At 44.7% G+C, this 16,449-nt stretch overlaps 1 protein-coding gene across 1 annotated transcript in view; it reads right to left on the bottom strand.

Annotated features, from left to right (window-relative positions):
* Positions 1-16,449, bottom strand: part of TRABD2A (TraB domain containing 2A) — an 81,036-nt gene that overhangs the window by 188 nt on the left and 64,399 nt on the right. The window contains exons 5-6 of the mRNA XM_072860008.1: positions 9,741-9,831; positions 3,587-3,841 (exon numbers count right to left, since the gene is read on the bottom strand). Of these exons, the coding sequence (XP_072716109.1) occupies positions 3,587-3,841; positions 9,741-9,831 (346 nt within the window). The remainder of the gene's footprint in view (positions 1-3,586; positions 3,842-9,740; positions 9,832-16,449) is intronic.

The following is a 16,449-nucleotide window of genomic DNA, read 5'->3' as shown; positions in this document are numbered from 1 at the left end:
CAGTCCAGACCCAGTCCAGAACTGCCCGATGCCCACAGAGGAGGAGGTGGTCAGCCTCTATGCCCCACTGTCAGTCTTCTGGGCTCCTGGGAATGGTCTCTCATACCGGTTCCATGCTCACCAAAGGACTGCGTCTCCTAATGGCTGCCTTGTCCCTTCCTCACAGGTATAGGCAGCTCCCATGCCACCCCATGTGGATGAGGGCGCTGCCCAGCTGAGCTGTGAAGCAGTCTTGAGGGGGAACAGGGAAGAGATTGAGAAGGGTGACAACAGCACCAAAACACCTGTTCTGTACTCAGGTCTACCCAGCCAGCCTGCCCATTGCTGCCATGCAATCGGTCAGGTGGGTAAGATGACCGTATTCCTAGAGCCCTCCAGCCAGCCTTTCAGCTAAGCAGAAAATATGAAGAACAAAACAAGCTTTGTTGCAGAGGAGTGTCACTGCAGCAACACTTGCTGAGCACAGCAGAAGTGAGGCACCTGCTTTCAGCTGAATCTGTACGTGCATCTTAGCGTGGACCAAACTTGTTCCTATACTGCAGGTTTCCTTCCACAGGTCAAGAATTACAAAGGGCTTACATTACATGCTTTAAGGAGAGGAAGAGCCACTTCCAGAAACACATCCTAAAGTCAGTGTGAAAAGATCACCATGTCCCAGAGTATCTCCCAGTGGTAGTGAGGACTCTGAGGTGGTGATGAACAAGAACTGAGTCAGAGCCTACTTGATGCTGAACTCCCATTATGGCAACACATGATGGAGGAAAGAAATTTGTATCTCCAGGCTGCACCAACTGTGCTGAATTGGGCGAGCTCCCACAGCACGGCAGGTCAAGAGTCAAAAGGGCCAGATACTACACAGGTGTTGTTCTCTTTAGCCATGGATTGCAAGCCATGCTTGACCCCACAGCTGTAAGGCTGACATACACCCCAGGGCCTCATAGTGCTGTGTGGAACGAGAAGACAAATTCGGGCAAAATTAAAAGCAAGTCTACCTGCCAAATACAAAAGCAGAGTAATTTCTCTTGCACCCACTCTCCAGCTGCTGTGCACCATTCTCACCTTATTTTGGCCAGCTGCATTAAGCAAAATCGCTTTGGGAAATTGAAGGCAATTAGTATCCTTTTTAAAAACACTTACCCTTCCATACCCAAAGGCCCCCACAGAAGGTTTCAACAGTAACTGGAGGGAAGCCAGCTGGCAGCTCATCAAAGAAATACAGCTGACAGCTGATGCATACAGGAGCATGAACCAAAGCAATTCTGCCAAGCCCACTACAAGACTGTATTAAATCACTTGAGCTGCACCTTTCACTTTTCCAGGCTCACAGGAGGAAAGCTGTGAATGGCCCACGCATAGGAAACCTGACAGCTTTACCTGTGCCTGGGCACCCCGGGGAATGCTTATAGCAAGGGCTGAGACTTCCAGTGAGACGTGCCCTGCACACATGTGAGCTTGAGCTGAGAGGGGCTAGACTTAGGCGGGGACACATCGCGGCTATGCCACGAGGTGGGGCTGTCAGCTCGGCCCACGCCTGCCCAGGCAGCCCGCAAACGGCACTTGCACACGTGGGTGTCAGGGCAGAGAGGGTGGCGATTCCCCCTGCTTTAGAAAGACTAAGTCCAGAGCACGGGTGGGGGCTGTGCGTGAATGACAGCTGCCTCTCTGACACTCTTTTTACTGCTTTCCCTCTGCAGTAAGGGCGCAGCAATCTCCCAGGCAGCAATAAGCATCCCTTGTCTTTCCCAGTACTGTCGTGCCAACAGCTCCATCTCCAGAAGTGCAAGATCTCTGCTACTAAGGGCTCACCCCTAAAAAGATTCTGTCACCTAGCACCTGGGTAAGCTTCTAGCACAAAGGATGACTTAATTTGTAGGGGAAGAAAGGAAATATTACAAAAGAAGAAAAGGAAAGGAGGCATTTGCTGCTCCCATATTTATGCAGTGGTTTCCTAAGCTGCCATCATTAGCTTGGCTTTTACCTCACTGTTGCCTTGCAGTACTTGCAATCCAGTATGTTGCCCTAATGTACCTCTGATTTAGTCATAGTAGCACATCCTCCCATCTTCCCTCTTCTTCTGAAGGCACTGATGTGTATGTGTATCTCACATCAGGCTGCCCATTGACTCCCAAGCTTCACGGGAACAACTGCGTGTGATAAACTGAACATGTCAGTGTGCAGGCAGGGTGGGAGCTTGAGATCATAAAGACTCCAAATCCTTCCTTAGCATTTCAACTAGACTGTCAACAGAAGCTCCAACAACCCATTCACAAACAGCTAGTATCAACTACATTAACAGAAAGTAAATGATACACTAAAATACAAAATCAAATGTGATCAATAAATGGATTTGTTGTACTGGTCCGTCTTGGAGTGTGTGTAGGTCTGTCAGTGGGCATGCAAACCTCCATGTGCATTTGTCTCCCTTTCTCTCCAAACTACTCACACTTAGGTTGGAAGGAGGAGCAGAGAGAGAGCACAAAACTACTCTAGAAAAGAGGAAAAGGAGTCTGGTCTAAAAGGTCTGAGAATGGCTGAATGCTTGGAACAGAACAACAGCGGCTGCAACCACCTGCAGCCAGCCTGAGCAATGTATTACTCAAGGCAGTGGTACAGCTGGGACCCAGGGACCTGATAGGAGAAGCACAGGAAAACCCTGATATACTCAGTAGCTTGGGGAGCAGGAAAGTATATTCTTCAGAGAAAAAAAAAAAGAATGTAGAGGCTTCATTTCGAGAACTGATGACCTTTCTCCATCATTCTGACCTGTCTGGTTATTCACAGTATGACAAAAATAAAATGCTTTCAACTTGAGTATAGCAGAGATACAAACAGAGACGTAAAGTACAAAAGACAGCAGACTCAGGTCTGTGTGTTATCTGACAGGAGGGCAACATTAAGGTACACATTCAGCCACAGGCCTAAGTATAGCTAGTGAGGGAGAAGCTGGCTTTTTTTTGCAGGCTGCTGTAGTTCTTGTAGGTGAGTAAGCTCTTCTGGGTGAAAACTAGGGGGTATGTGTGAACCTTTGCCCCACAACACACTCCATTTTTTATATTAACTCCATCATCCATTAGGTTGTCATCCCTCTTTCCAGATCTCCAGTAATGCCATGGGGCTTTTTAAGACTGGAAGAAGACAGAGACTGGAAATACTGCATAAATATTGTCCAAATGCAAGGAGCACATATGCCAGATATGACAGTTTCCACATATAAAGCAGCTCTTGGATAAAAGTCCAAGGCTTTGATCTGTACCATCTACCACTGGACCCAGCCTTCTGTGATAAAGAGGACTACCATATGCTCAGAATCCCTCAAGCGCAAATGCAAAATGGTCTAGACAAGGCTTCCACTTGTATTATGCTTAATTTTTCACAAACCTAACCATGCAGAAGAAGCTATTTTGTCACTAAAAGCACAAGCAGCCTTGACTAAGCGTTTCGGCAAGAATCACTGTGAGGGAGAAGGTCAGATCCTGCCCTCAGCATGTACCTAGTCCCTGCAGAAGTTTGGCGTACTGGATTAATCAGTCTAAGTTAAAGACCAGTTTGCATGACAAACCCTCCTCCCTCCCCAGCCATTAGCTACCTTTCTTCAAGGCGAACCCAGAGGTCGTTAAACTGTCGCAGTCTTTGCTTCTTCTGCTGCTTCTTCTTCTTCTTTTTGTACTTCCTGTCTACCTTCTCCAGCATGTCAATGCCATCAGGGTGCAGCAGGTGAGGCAGGAGCTCTTCCTCCTCCTCCTTCTGGGGGTGCAATGGCAGTGGGAGCTCCTGGGACATGACATAGGGGCTGTGTGCCGGTGATGATGACGAAAAGGCTAACAAAGTTTTGGGGGGTTTTCTGCTGGAAGAAGGAGGGAACACAGATAATATTTGAAAGGGCTTTGAGGCAGAATCTTGGTACAGATACCATCAAGGCACATACAAAACAGGTGTTTCTCCCTGACATATTGACTGGATGCTTATTTCTCTGCCTTGTACTCCTGCCCCCTCTTCCTTAAGTCCCTATTCTGATCAAAATAGTTCTCTTTAATGAAAAAAGCTTTGGAAAAAAGGTAATCTGGAACTGAGGAAAGAATGCAGTCTGGCTCGGGGTCGAATAACTCTTCAGAATAACTTTGTGTACCTATAAAGAGGCAAAAAAGGAATCACCATCAAAGTCAGAGGAGGTCAAACCATACTCCTCTAGTCTGACATACTGCAGAACACAGACCAGATTATTCCTTTAGGGCAATTCCTGCCCAGAGCCAACTAACTTGGGGGTCAGGGGGAAGGGGCAGGGACAGGATGACTAAGGCACCCTAGCTGAAGGAGACAGTGTGGCTCCTTCAGCAACAACTCTCACTGGTGGAGAAGGTAAGTAATAAGCTAGTCACTCAGCAGTGACTATGGTCACGGCTGCAGAAATGCATCTTGCAAATTATTGTCTTTGAGGGGAATGGCTCAATATACCATTAAGAAATCCTTTGGGCCATCTAGTCTACAGCAACTGGAAGCAGACTAGCTGTCGCAGTGCCAAGTTCACCATCATCTCATTTTCTCTTTCATGAAGCCAGATGGTACAGAGCAGTGAATGCATAGCCTTTATAAAACATCAGGTCAGGGCACATGTCTGACACATAAGACCAGAGCTGAACTCACTATTGTGGCATTGACTTCTAGTGTAAGCATTTACTGCCTCCATGCTGATCTGCAAAAGAAGATAATGCTGTCCTGCCACTCAGATAAGCACACCAAGGAGCATGAAATGGTAGTTTTAAAGGGTTGTATCAGACAAGTATGGAGGTACACATGGAGGGGAGGAGGCTGAGCATCGCAGCTCTCCCACAATGCAGAAGTGAGCTTTGCACAGATTTATAGCAAGTAATGAGGGAGCAGGAGTCAGGCCTTAGGCTTTCTGGCTGCACAGATCCTGTATTAGTCTGGCAGCATTATCTGGACTTTTAAAGCAGCTCCACCAAGTGAGATACTGCAGTGAGACTATGTGCATGCACGAACTCTCTCACAAGGCAAATCTTGGGAGCTCAAAGAACCACTCACTCGAGCGCCCAGAAAAAGCTCTAAGGGCTACACTTAATCAGCTTCATGTGAAGGTGATACATTGAAGAAACAAACAATCGGCTCCACTCTGATTACTCAAGCTCTGTTTCATTATACTTATAGCAAGCAACATCTCATCTATACTCCAATGCAGGCAGTCTGCAGTCCCCTATCTACTCATGGCTTTGCTGGCCCACACTTCTCCTTGTTGTTTGGACAAAGTGATTCCCCGTCTTTACTCATTCATGAGCATTTTGGACAAACGCACAAACTCAATTCACTCTGTGGATAGACAGAGCACAACACAAATATCTTACTGATCTTTATGGCTACTGCATAAAGAGAAGAGATGCAGCAGTCTTCTGTAACAAAACAAAATTGGAGACTGGCTTGGACTGAAATTCAGAGATGTAACAGAAGACCACAGACCCCTGTGCAGAAACCTGGCTTCAATCAGTGAAACCTTCCCAGAACTATAGCGTGTTTCCTTTCTGCCTTGCAATGGCATCAAAAGGAGGAGGTCCAGAAGGAGACATGTTTCAGCATGGTTGCAGTTTTCAAGCTGTCATCTCTTTGATGGAGAATAAAGAGGGTCCATCCTGGAGAAGGAGAAATGAAGCTGTGGACAGGAACATGAGGGAGAGAGTAGATGGAAAATGAAGAGAATTTGATCTTATTTCCTGCAAAGAAAATCACAGACTGATCCTGTGGTGAACTTTATGTGACGCAGAATGGGTCTGGGGCTATCTATCTCTTTCAAAATCCTTGTGATTGTCACACTCTCACTTTACCACACCTGAAATGTCATGACCCTTCGACTCTCCTCCACAACATCTTCACATCACCCACTCTTTAACTCTGCCTTACAGAGTGACTCCCCCAGTTGTCTCCAGTGACCTGATTTGATCTTTCTGAAGGTCCTCTGCTTATGGTTCCCTTTTCCCCAATTTCTCTTCACTGTGTCTGTTCCTTAATTGTGAAAGTCACAGAGTGGGCACCAGCCCTCCCCTGTAGATTAGAGCACCTTGCTACCTGCAGCTTCCCCTACCAAACTCATGGCCATAGCATGCTGGAGCTCAGCATTACTACAGGCACAGCCAGGATGACCTCCATCCTGCATGGCCGGACATTTATTCTGATACCTGCAGCCTCAGAACACTGTTAACAACAAATATTCATATACATAACCTCCTTTGCAACACTTCCTGCAGGTAATTCTTCCAGGGACCGACTAAGCAACCACAGGAAAAGGCACACAGATGCAAAAGCACATCCTTCTTCCCCAAGGCCAGTTCCCTCTCCCAGCACAACAGCTAAGGGAGGAGTCAGGAAGCACCTTAATTACAGCTGTGATTATGTGATGAATATTTTACAATATATATATGCATTCTAAAATCAGGAACAACAGTTAAAGCCCAAAATAAGACAGTTGGAGCTTGATTGAACTTACGGCACTATTTATAAACTGTCCTTTGTGCTGCTGTGTGGTTGGAGCACCTCTTTTGCCTTCCTTGCCTTAGCGACACCACAAAGAAGGAGCCCTCTGTGACGGATGCACTCCTGTTTGAACTAACTGACCTTTGGTCCACGCAGATGCTCACCAAGTAGGCCTAACTGAAATTAATCCTATTGTGTGAGGCTATCAGTGAGAACTCAGCACCAAATGCCCAAAAAAAGGTTTGGCTGGAGACTGGGCTGATAAGCAGCCAAAACTGCATTAACACAGCAGAAAATGTGACTACAAATCAACCACTTTATATTATAAATAACTGCAGCCATCAGGGCCTGTTGAGCTCTCCCTCCATAGCAGCTGGCTGCATGGTGGTGATCTTCCCTTGAGTAGGGACGCCTCTCAAGGTTACCCCCTGAGGCTGAGAGATCCCTTACCTGACACCAGACATCAATGGGCTGGTAAGTGACAGTTTTTGCATGCGTGTAATATTTTGGATATGTATAGTAAGCTTAAGTGATCTTTGTATCCCGTACTAACTTTAAGTGTAGTAGAGTGTTGACCGCCGATCCATCTGTATTTATTAAATATTTTACATACCTAAATTTACTGATTAGAACTCCATAAACTAACTACTAGATCAGATCTGTCTGAGTCATCTCTGACTCTTCTCCTGGGACACTCTCTTGCCTCCACGCTCCACTACAGGCATTCACTGCCTTTCCCCTGCAGATGGGCAGGACACCTCCAGCAGCCCTGTCTGCAGGTGAAGTTGTGCAACTGTTACAGGAAAACATGCATAATGATCCTGCATCTTTCTGTGTTCCTACACACACACACCTACAAGATACCTCAGAAGGGACCTTCTTTTTAGCCAGAGTACAGGAAGCAGCAGACTGTGCTGCTACTGCACAATATCATGTTACAGGGAAGGGAGACAACTGCAGACTTCCTCATCCTCTTGTTTTAGGACTGCTCAGCTAATATCCCCTACTGTATCCAACAGCAGAACAGCCATTTGAATGCTCTGTCTCAGTTCAACCACTTGCAGGTTTTTCCTTTCTCAATTTTGTCTTGTGAAATAGTCCATGGGTACTGACTGGACTGTGTGCAGCACTGCTATCTAGGGCAGTAGCTGGATATGGTTCCACATTTATGTGGGCTGGACTGGGTTTATTGACACAGACTGGTATTTGCTCCTAGAACAAGCCCAAGATAGCAATCAAGTGAAACCTCCCATCATCTTTCCCCCAGGACTCTGACATACTCTTGCCACAGGTCTTTCCCTCACCTCAAATGCTCTTCTTCTGCAGAACTCAGATTTTTCTTGAAACTCGTTTCATATTTTTAAATGTTTCCAAGTCATCCAGAAATGTTGACACCTTTTCTCAAAGAAAACACTGAAGTGCCATCTTCTTTATCTTCTTCACTCAGCTTTAAAATCAAGACTCCAGGAAAGATGTTCTGCCCAGTAGTCCTAATGAAAGGTTTGAGATGCAACCAATGCCAAACTGAGGACTTTCAAAGGCACAAGAGTCACTGGCTGGACAACAAACTCCCATGATGTGGTCAGAGAACGGGGTGCCCAGCTACCCTGAGTATCATTGATACCTACCTTCCTAATGGGTGAAGATCTAGCCCTCCTTTCCACAGTTCTCTGCCCTTGGTTTCCTTACAGCTACACCTTTACACAGCAGTATTGGATTTTGTTTATTCTCAAGCACATATTAAGCTCTCTTTCTTTAAGCTTTAAGAATTTGCTATGGCTGTTTTTAGGAATACCTAAGCTAAGAATGTTCTGGGGGGAAAAAAAACACAACACAAAAATATCGGTGCAGGCAGGTTTTTGATTATCCCCATAAACACTGATACACTGAATTGCCTAGCATGGCTTAAGTGTTACAGGATCATTAAGTCTTGTGCTTAAGCACAGGGGGCTTCTCCATGTCAGACTACCTGCCCATTGGTGGCAACAGGGTTAGGGGTTGCGTTGATGTACTCATGGGGTTGAGTCTTGGCTCAGTTTGTTTCAGTGCAAGTAGAGTTAATGATGTATGTCCATGTCAAAAATCACAGCAAAACAGTGACCTGCCAGAGTTTGAATCTCATGTTCTGGAAAAGGCAGCAGAAGTGGTGCAAAGAGAAAGGTGAAGCAACCAGAGTATGAGAAAAATGTTATTACTTTGCACCACATCTGTGGAGCCCCTGGCACAGACCAAGACTCTGCACTGTGCCCCCTGCACAAAAAGGTGTCGTCCTGCCCGAGAAGCCCCTATCAGAAAAATGGGAGAGGAACAACAGAGATGTAAGCAGTGAGGGACAGCATGCCTGGCACAGAGGATAAAAGGGAAACAGTACCATAATTGGGATGAAAACTTTTTTCCACTGTGGTCTTTTAGCAGTGACTAAAGGAAGAGCGAGGATATCTGAGAGACACAAGAGCACATGTTTGACAAGAGTCTGGAGAAGGGGAGACAAGGATTGCAGAGGCTAAGCTGGTGGCAAGAAGTCCAGGAAGAGGTGAGTCAAAAAGCATGTGTAATTCTTGGCAGAGTGTGGAGGAGGAGATATTTGGCATTCTGTAGTTACTGAGACTATGGGGATGGATAAAGGCACCCAGTGAGAGATAAAAAGAGGCAGTAAGGGTATATCCCAAAGGACAGCTGCAAGATGAACCAGAACAGCAAGTACCTTGGCTTAAAAATGCAGAAGAGAGCAGGGGACATGAGAGCAATCAGTCATGGGGACGGCTTGCAAAGAGGCTGGGTGGACTCTGGGCAGTCAGATTCCAGGCTGAGAGAGAGCAATCAGAAAGAATCAAAAATAGCAGTGTAAGAGAAGGAGAGTGTTAAAAAGCAGGGTAGTCAAACACTTAAAAGGGAGGAAGGAGGAGCCTGGAAGCCTATGTGGTATGAGACAGCATCCAGATCTGATGAACCAAGCATGCATAATCTATGGCTGTTAGTCTAAGAGTTGAAAACTTACAGGGGAGCAAATATTTTTATTCTATTAAAACAAAACAAAACCAAAGAACAAAAAAATCCCCCAAATAAAACACCAAAAAACCAAACCCAAACCAAATAAAATCCTGTTTCCAAACTGGTTCATGGAAGAGAAAAGCAAACTGCTGGGGAGGAGAGAGCGAGCCCAGCTCACTGTTAGGTCTAGTTCCAGCTGCCACTACTTCTTCATGATTGTTTACAAACCCACCCTCCCAATGGCTGCTCAGCTAGATAAAAGCATGCATTACTTGTTGATGGCTTGTCCAGCTGGAGTGTGTTCTACCTCGTACCCTTCTCTCCTCAAAACATCAATCACTGTGTTGTTGCCCATGAAGTGACCTGCAGTTAAGAGAAAAATGACATCAGAACTCAAAGAGCACAGGGGAAGAGAGAGAAGAACAACAAAGTCCTTCCTCATCACAGGAGGCATGCCACACTCAGGGCCGACAATGCTTTATCACTCCCCACCAGCATGCACCAGAAACACAGGATCTCTAATGAATGATTGCTGAACTTTCCCAAAGTCACTTCAGTTACCACATTCTGCCTTTCTAAAATGCAGGTCTGGTTGAAATGACTCTGATCCCGCAGGTTGTTGCATCAGGCCACTGTGGATTTCTTGGGGCAGTAAGAGATGAAGTTGGGAGATGCCTGTTCAGGACCAGCACTGAGTCTACAACTGGTGGTGGTGCAAACCAGATCAAAATCTGGCTGCAGTGCGTGCATCATTTTAACATCCTCTGGCATCATAAAGGCACTGAAATGTCAGTCAACATCGTTAACAATTTTTATATGATTAAGTATCATCCAACTGCAGAGAATGGAAAATAGCTCTGAAAGCCAATGACTTAGATCAACCCCTTACATTCCTTCAGTATAAGCCACCAGGAACAGAAACTCCACTTCAGTCGTGTTGACAAAAGTTTGAGAAGGACTTAGCTAGCTCTGCCCTAATTCTGTGATTTATGTCTCCACTCCATTTTCAGACAGATGTGGTGGCTGGTCAGCCCATAATTTAGCATCATAGTGAATAAATGACTACTCAAAGGGTGCAGGATTTATTCCTGAAGGACTGTATGCTCTGCACGCTGACTGACTTCACCATCACTCTAACCCCTCATCAGACAAGGCTGCTGAGAAGCAGATGGACAACAGAGGCCTTGCACAATCCCTCACAGATCTAGCTTTCTTGAAAACATTTGTTTATTTAACAGCCTACATTAATTAAAATTAGGCTTGAGCAAATGACTTATTAGAGTGCTCCCTTGCCTCTGTAGATGTAAGCAGTGCTAAAACTGATAAGTAACTTCAGAAAAACTGTTTTCTGCTAATATTCTTCATAAATACATGGGAATAAAACCACCAGAATTATTCTAGTAGCCAGGAAAAGCAAGGAGATAGAAAGGGAAGTCCAATGGTGATGAGATTAACAGGGGACTAAACCCAAGGCATTTATGATTTTGCACTCCAAAATGGATTCAATAAATTGGAGCACAAAATTCTAGTTTCTCATGCCACAACAGAAAAGGGCTCATGAACTACCAGCTTAAAGCATGACAGTTGGATGGTATCATTTGAGCACAGCCATTTATCCGATGAAGTTTCCCCGAGAGCCTAAGAACACAAACAGACCTAGATCAAATGAAACTTTTTAACCGAACACTGCAATGCACACCTATTGGGTACCATATTTTCTCACTTAGTAACTGGATTTTCCCCCAGCTCCTCAGCCTAACTTTTGCCTTCTGATAGAGTAAAGCTTGACCATTTTGTGGACCTAACCTAATACTGTTGGTATCTGTTGCTTGCCAATGGTTCAGCCCCAGGTGCAGTTAACTGAGAATTTCCTCATGTCAGCAAAAAGACCGGATGCAGCAGGGAACAGGAATGACTGTAATTAAACGTTGTAATTGAGTAAAATTAGCCACTGGAAGGCCAACATTAGGTATATAAGGTGCCAGACCTAGTTGCTATCTCTCACCTTTAACACAGAGGAGAGGTATGTGCAAAGGGAAGGGGAAAGGGGATTCGGTCCTCCTCCCCTGCCTCCAGACAGCAGAGAAAGGGGTGCTTCCAAAGGGCAATCCACCCCTTGTAAGTGAGAGTGAGGTAGGAAGGACAACTCAGACTTTTAAAGAAGTGCCTCTCTATTGATGAGGACAGGGGCAGTGTATAGAGCAAGTTCACACTAGCTACCCATCTCATGTGGGAAATGTTGGATGGGCTGAGTCCCATCCTCAGCAGTGAAAAACAGTGCCAAGGCTCTGAACTCATATTTTCTTAATCCAAGTCCTTCAGGAGGAAAGAGTCAAGACAAAAAGATAAGCAATCTATAGGGCAATCTATAGTGTTGAAATAATTTTCCTCGTGCCAGTTTAAGAGCTTACAGTCTCACGTATTTCAAGAGTGAGCTGTTGAATAGCTGGTCACATCACACCATCAAACGCACGATAATCTTCAGCTACTCTTGCTCAGAGCAGTGATTTGGACTGGTACGTAGGAAATTACTGTAGCACATGGATGAATCCCATTTCAATCAGTCAGCCTGCTCAAGTGATTTCCTGAAGCTGGGCCTTAATCTTCTTTTTAATTTGATGGAGTGATAAGAGTATCTTTTATATCACAATTACGTGTACAGGCCTTCACAGGGAGCCTTTGCTCACTGTTGCTGATGCAATGAGTTATGTCTGCATGTGAAAGAAAAATAGTGTGCTAATACTGAGCAAAAGAGAACAGACCAAATGAATAGATATGTGTAAAACAGATGCATACAAATACAAACAAGCATGTCATATTAGATTGTTCACAAGAAGTGATCAATCAGGAGCCACTCAGGCTAGGTACATAAAAGGATTAGGAGATGTCAGTGTTTGCCATCCAAAAGGTGGGCCACGTGTGCTCCATGAGACAGAGCTGGTCTGGGGCTCAGCAGACCTACAGGCTCAACCTGAGCTAAGTGCAAAATGAAAAAAAGACAGAAGGGTGAGGGTTTGAGGTACAGGACCTCAACAGGAGCCTCACTTGAGTCAGCACTTCTGTGTCTTTTCTGGGAACTGTCACAGAAAGAACTTGGTGGTGTGTGAGAGACCTGATCACCAAAAGCAACTGTAAAAAACATGAGAAAGATTCACTCTCCAAGGTTTAAGATCAAGCAGCTATGCTGCAAGGGAGACTTAACCCAAAGTCACATGACAGGGAGCAGGCCTCTTTCACCTGTTTTCGATTTTAGCCTAACACACTTGAATGCCCCCCAAAAGAAAAGCCCCAGGCCCTGTCCCATCAGAAAGCCCGGTCCTTTCTTTCTGTACACAGCCTGCATTATCCTCACACCACTAGGTGAAGAGATGCCTCTGAGAGGTCAATTTACTCTGGCAGGGGGTGGGGAGCCATGAATCTCTATTCTTCTGTGTTCAAGCTCAAAGAGAAACTAAGAAGCTGTTGTGTGCACCAGCTCAGCCATGCGCTCTACTGGAAAGTAAATAAGACCCCAGCCTTTAATCTGTACTGAAAGGAGGTGGTATGCAGGGACCGCAACAGGCAATACGCTCAAACAACAATGCTGTTTGACTAAAGTGCACTTGCAGACTAGTCCACGCACTTGGACATGCGTTGAGCACTCCTGACCCTCCTCAGTAGCAACACCCAATCTTGCAGAACACAGGCTACTACTATTGCCATGAAATCCATTTCCCCGGCTTGCAGCTTTTACTGCCAGTGCACGCAGAGTTGTTTTCATCTAGGTAACAGTGCTAGGACTGTGGGTTTCAGCAGAGGCTCCTAAACCCAAATTTGAGCCATTGCGAGGCTGAAAATTTTCTGGATCTAGTGAAATGAATGAGGAAATACTGCACAACGGAAGTTCTGTTTCTGTTCCTCAATTTTTATTTTTCATACAAAGCAAGGTTGTAAGACTGAAGAAAACTATGTTCCTCTCTGAATTTCAACAAAATCCACAATTCCAAGCTGATACACAAATCTCCTTGACTTTCTCTTAGTCATGTAAAAGGAAACCCCAAGCCCACATAATTCTTTATGTCTGCTGTGTTTTCCTTAGTAGAAAGACGGCACTTCCCATCTGCCCCAGAAACATGCCAGGACCTCACCATCTACAAATATCCCAAGACAATGAATCACTGCACATACATGTAAAGAAACAAAAATGTTTGTTAGGAAACCTGATCTGGACTGCTGACCTCCAAGAAGTGGTGGGAACAGCTACAGCACATGATCATAACAGTACAACCACAAAATAACACAAACGATTCTAGCCACTGGGGACATCATAAAGCAGGATGTTTATCTCTGACTGGGCTGAGAGTGCTCAGATGGGCTTCTGGTGCCAGAGACTCTATGGTCACTGAAAAAAATATTTTCAAGAACATTTTAGAGGTACAGATCTTACAATTATTTTATAAACTTCCTGGAAATGCCCATGGCAATGATCATCTGCTATGATTCTTCTTAGACTGCTTCCAAGAATTATATAGATGAATTCATATAACATGCCCCAGAAGGGTGAACAGGACACCTGTAGGTGACTGGATTAGAGCTATTGGCCTGTAAAAAAGGCATGACATGAGGCTGCTGACTACACTACCCACGAAAAAAAAAAGAGAAACTTCAGCAAAAGTTATCAGTTAACTGTGAAACACAAAGGACAGCTCACCCCTCTCTATATGCCTCCCATGGCAGGGGTGTTCTCCTACCCTTTCAGTAATCAAAGTATCCTCCAATAGCAGTCTGTGAGCCAATAAACCCATGGAGAAGGGTTCAAAACTGCCAGTGCTCCCTCAAAGAACGCAAACACAAGCAAAGGAGAATTCCTGATGGCTTGGAGAGCAGGGACATACATGGCCCAAGTCAGTCCCACAGGTATCTGCAGTGAAGAGCTGAAAGTTCAGCATGGCAGATCCAGCCAATGACCTAGAGAATGCAGAGTACTGTCTTAAATCATTTCACTGGATAGAAGCCAAAGTGCAAAACAGACATCCTACTCCTCCTACTGGTCTGGATCACTTTAGCGTGCATCAGCCCATGAGGTGGACAAAGTGATCCTTATTAACATCAGGTACCTGACGAAGCTAAAATGAGTTCCTGGAAGACATAGCTCTTAGGACACGACTAAGAATGAAGACACAGAAAGTACTCTTGTGGCACCCCCACCCACAGTGTTCCCACTGGCAAGAACCCTTACAGAGCAATTTTCTTCATCCCACTCCATAGTGTGTTATTCCCTGAAAGGAGCTGAAATGAGTGAAACAGAAGCAAACCTGTGGAAAGAAAAGGATGCTCCTCCCTATCCCTAAATCTCTACTTAGTTTAAGCTTTTGGCACAAGGACAAGGGACTGCTCATGCTCTGTGAGGCATGACAGGCAAAGCCTATTTTTCACACATATCACAAAATGACCTCACTGCTCCCATAGGTATTAAGAGAGAGGAGAAAGATGACCCTAACCACGTCTTACCGGCAGAGCTTGGCAAGCCATATTGGAGGCAGTCATACCATAGCAAGCACAGAGAGAGTCCTCCGCTTTCTGTAACAAACTTACTACCAAACCTTGTTTGCAAAAGACCCTGTGCAAAACTGCAGGGGACTTCCTATATGGGCTGACAACATCAGCAGTGGCAAACATTCACAGCTGAGCACCCTTGAAGAAACCTGTACTTGGTGTTCAGAAATCCAGGGGCAAATTTCATTACTTTGCCGCATGCATACACATGGTTATATTTTTTAAGTACATGTTGGGATGCAAAACATGGAGTCATTTTAACCCAGTTAGTAAAATTATGGAGGGAAAAAAGCTAGACAAAATATTTCATATGATCCAAAGCAAAAGAAGAAAAGCAGGTGATGTGATCAACTAAGTTACAGATTAGTTTCCTTTAGATGCATGCTTTCTGTACACACTGTTCAAGAGGAAGACACTGCTTTAAAGCATGAGCACCGTGCACCCACATGAGGTGAGCTCGCACTTCACTTCTCCCAGAATCAGAGGGAGGAAGTCCTGTGCAGTTACACTAGATAATCCAAACAACATATGGAAAATAGGGGTCATTGATAAAGTAGCTGGGATTCCTGATTTGGGATTCCTAAGTTAAAACAGTTTCTCAAACAGAAAACATGTAACACTAAAGCTAATAGAATCTTCTTGCTTCTAATGGCATTTCCAAGTCAGGAAGAGCTCAGATACCAGAACACAAACCAAAGGACAAAGAGCATGGTATTCTCACAAATTTAGTGCGACTGAGTGAAGAAAATTACAAAAATTTAAGGGGATGGGGGCAGCCCTAGGGGTATCATAAGTGAACTTAAAGATTCCTCAAATTCACATGAAGTGCAGGAGTATGAGGATGTATAAGGAGTATAAGGAAGTATTACAATACTTCTGCATACATGGAGGTCAAATGCCCTGCAAGCAGCCCTCCCATGCCCTCCAATCTTTTTGAGACTGCAGACTTCCAAATGTACTCCTTCCTGTGATTACCTGTAAGATGAAATATTACTCCATAAACACTGAACTTCAGGTTTACTCCACTGAGGCCAGGACAAATGTTTGTCTTCAAAAAACATGATTTCCTTCAAATCTCTTTTTTAGTATAAAATCTTAGTGGATCATACTTCACCACCCTCAAACCAAAGGGGAAAATCTGGTGGGCAGGACTGTGCAACAGTGGCATTCTCTATGCCCAAGAAAATATTTTCACTAGACATGGAGAGACTTAATGAAAGAGCTTCAAACGTACATTCATTCAGGAGGAAACAAAAAATAACCTTCCTTTTAAATAAAAGTGATGTGCTTTGCTAATTAACTCACCTATATGGAATTACTAGGACTCATTTTCCACATTTGTTTGTAACAGAATCATGTAAACATGAAATCCTTCTCAAAATAGTTGATGATGAAGGCCTTGCACAACATGGGAAAAATTGCCTAATACCACGGAAAAGAATCATA

Source organism: Ciconia boyciana, chromosome 4 (genome assembly GCF_034638445.1).
Source record: "Ciconia boyciana chromosome 4, ASM3463844v1, whole genome shotgun sequence".
Lineage (NCBI taxonomy): Eukaryota > Metazoa > Chordata > Aves > Ciconiiformes > Ciconiidae > Ciconia > Ciconia boyciana.
The sequence above is the reverse complement of the archived record's forward strand: the minus strand, read 5'-3'. Positions and strand labels throughout refer to the sequence as shown.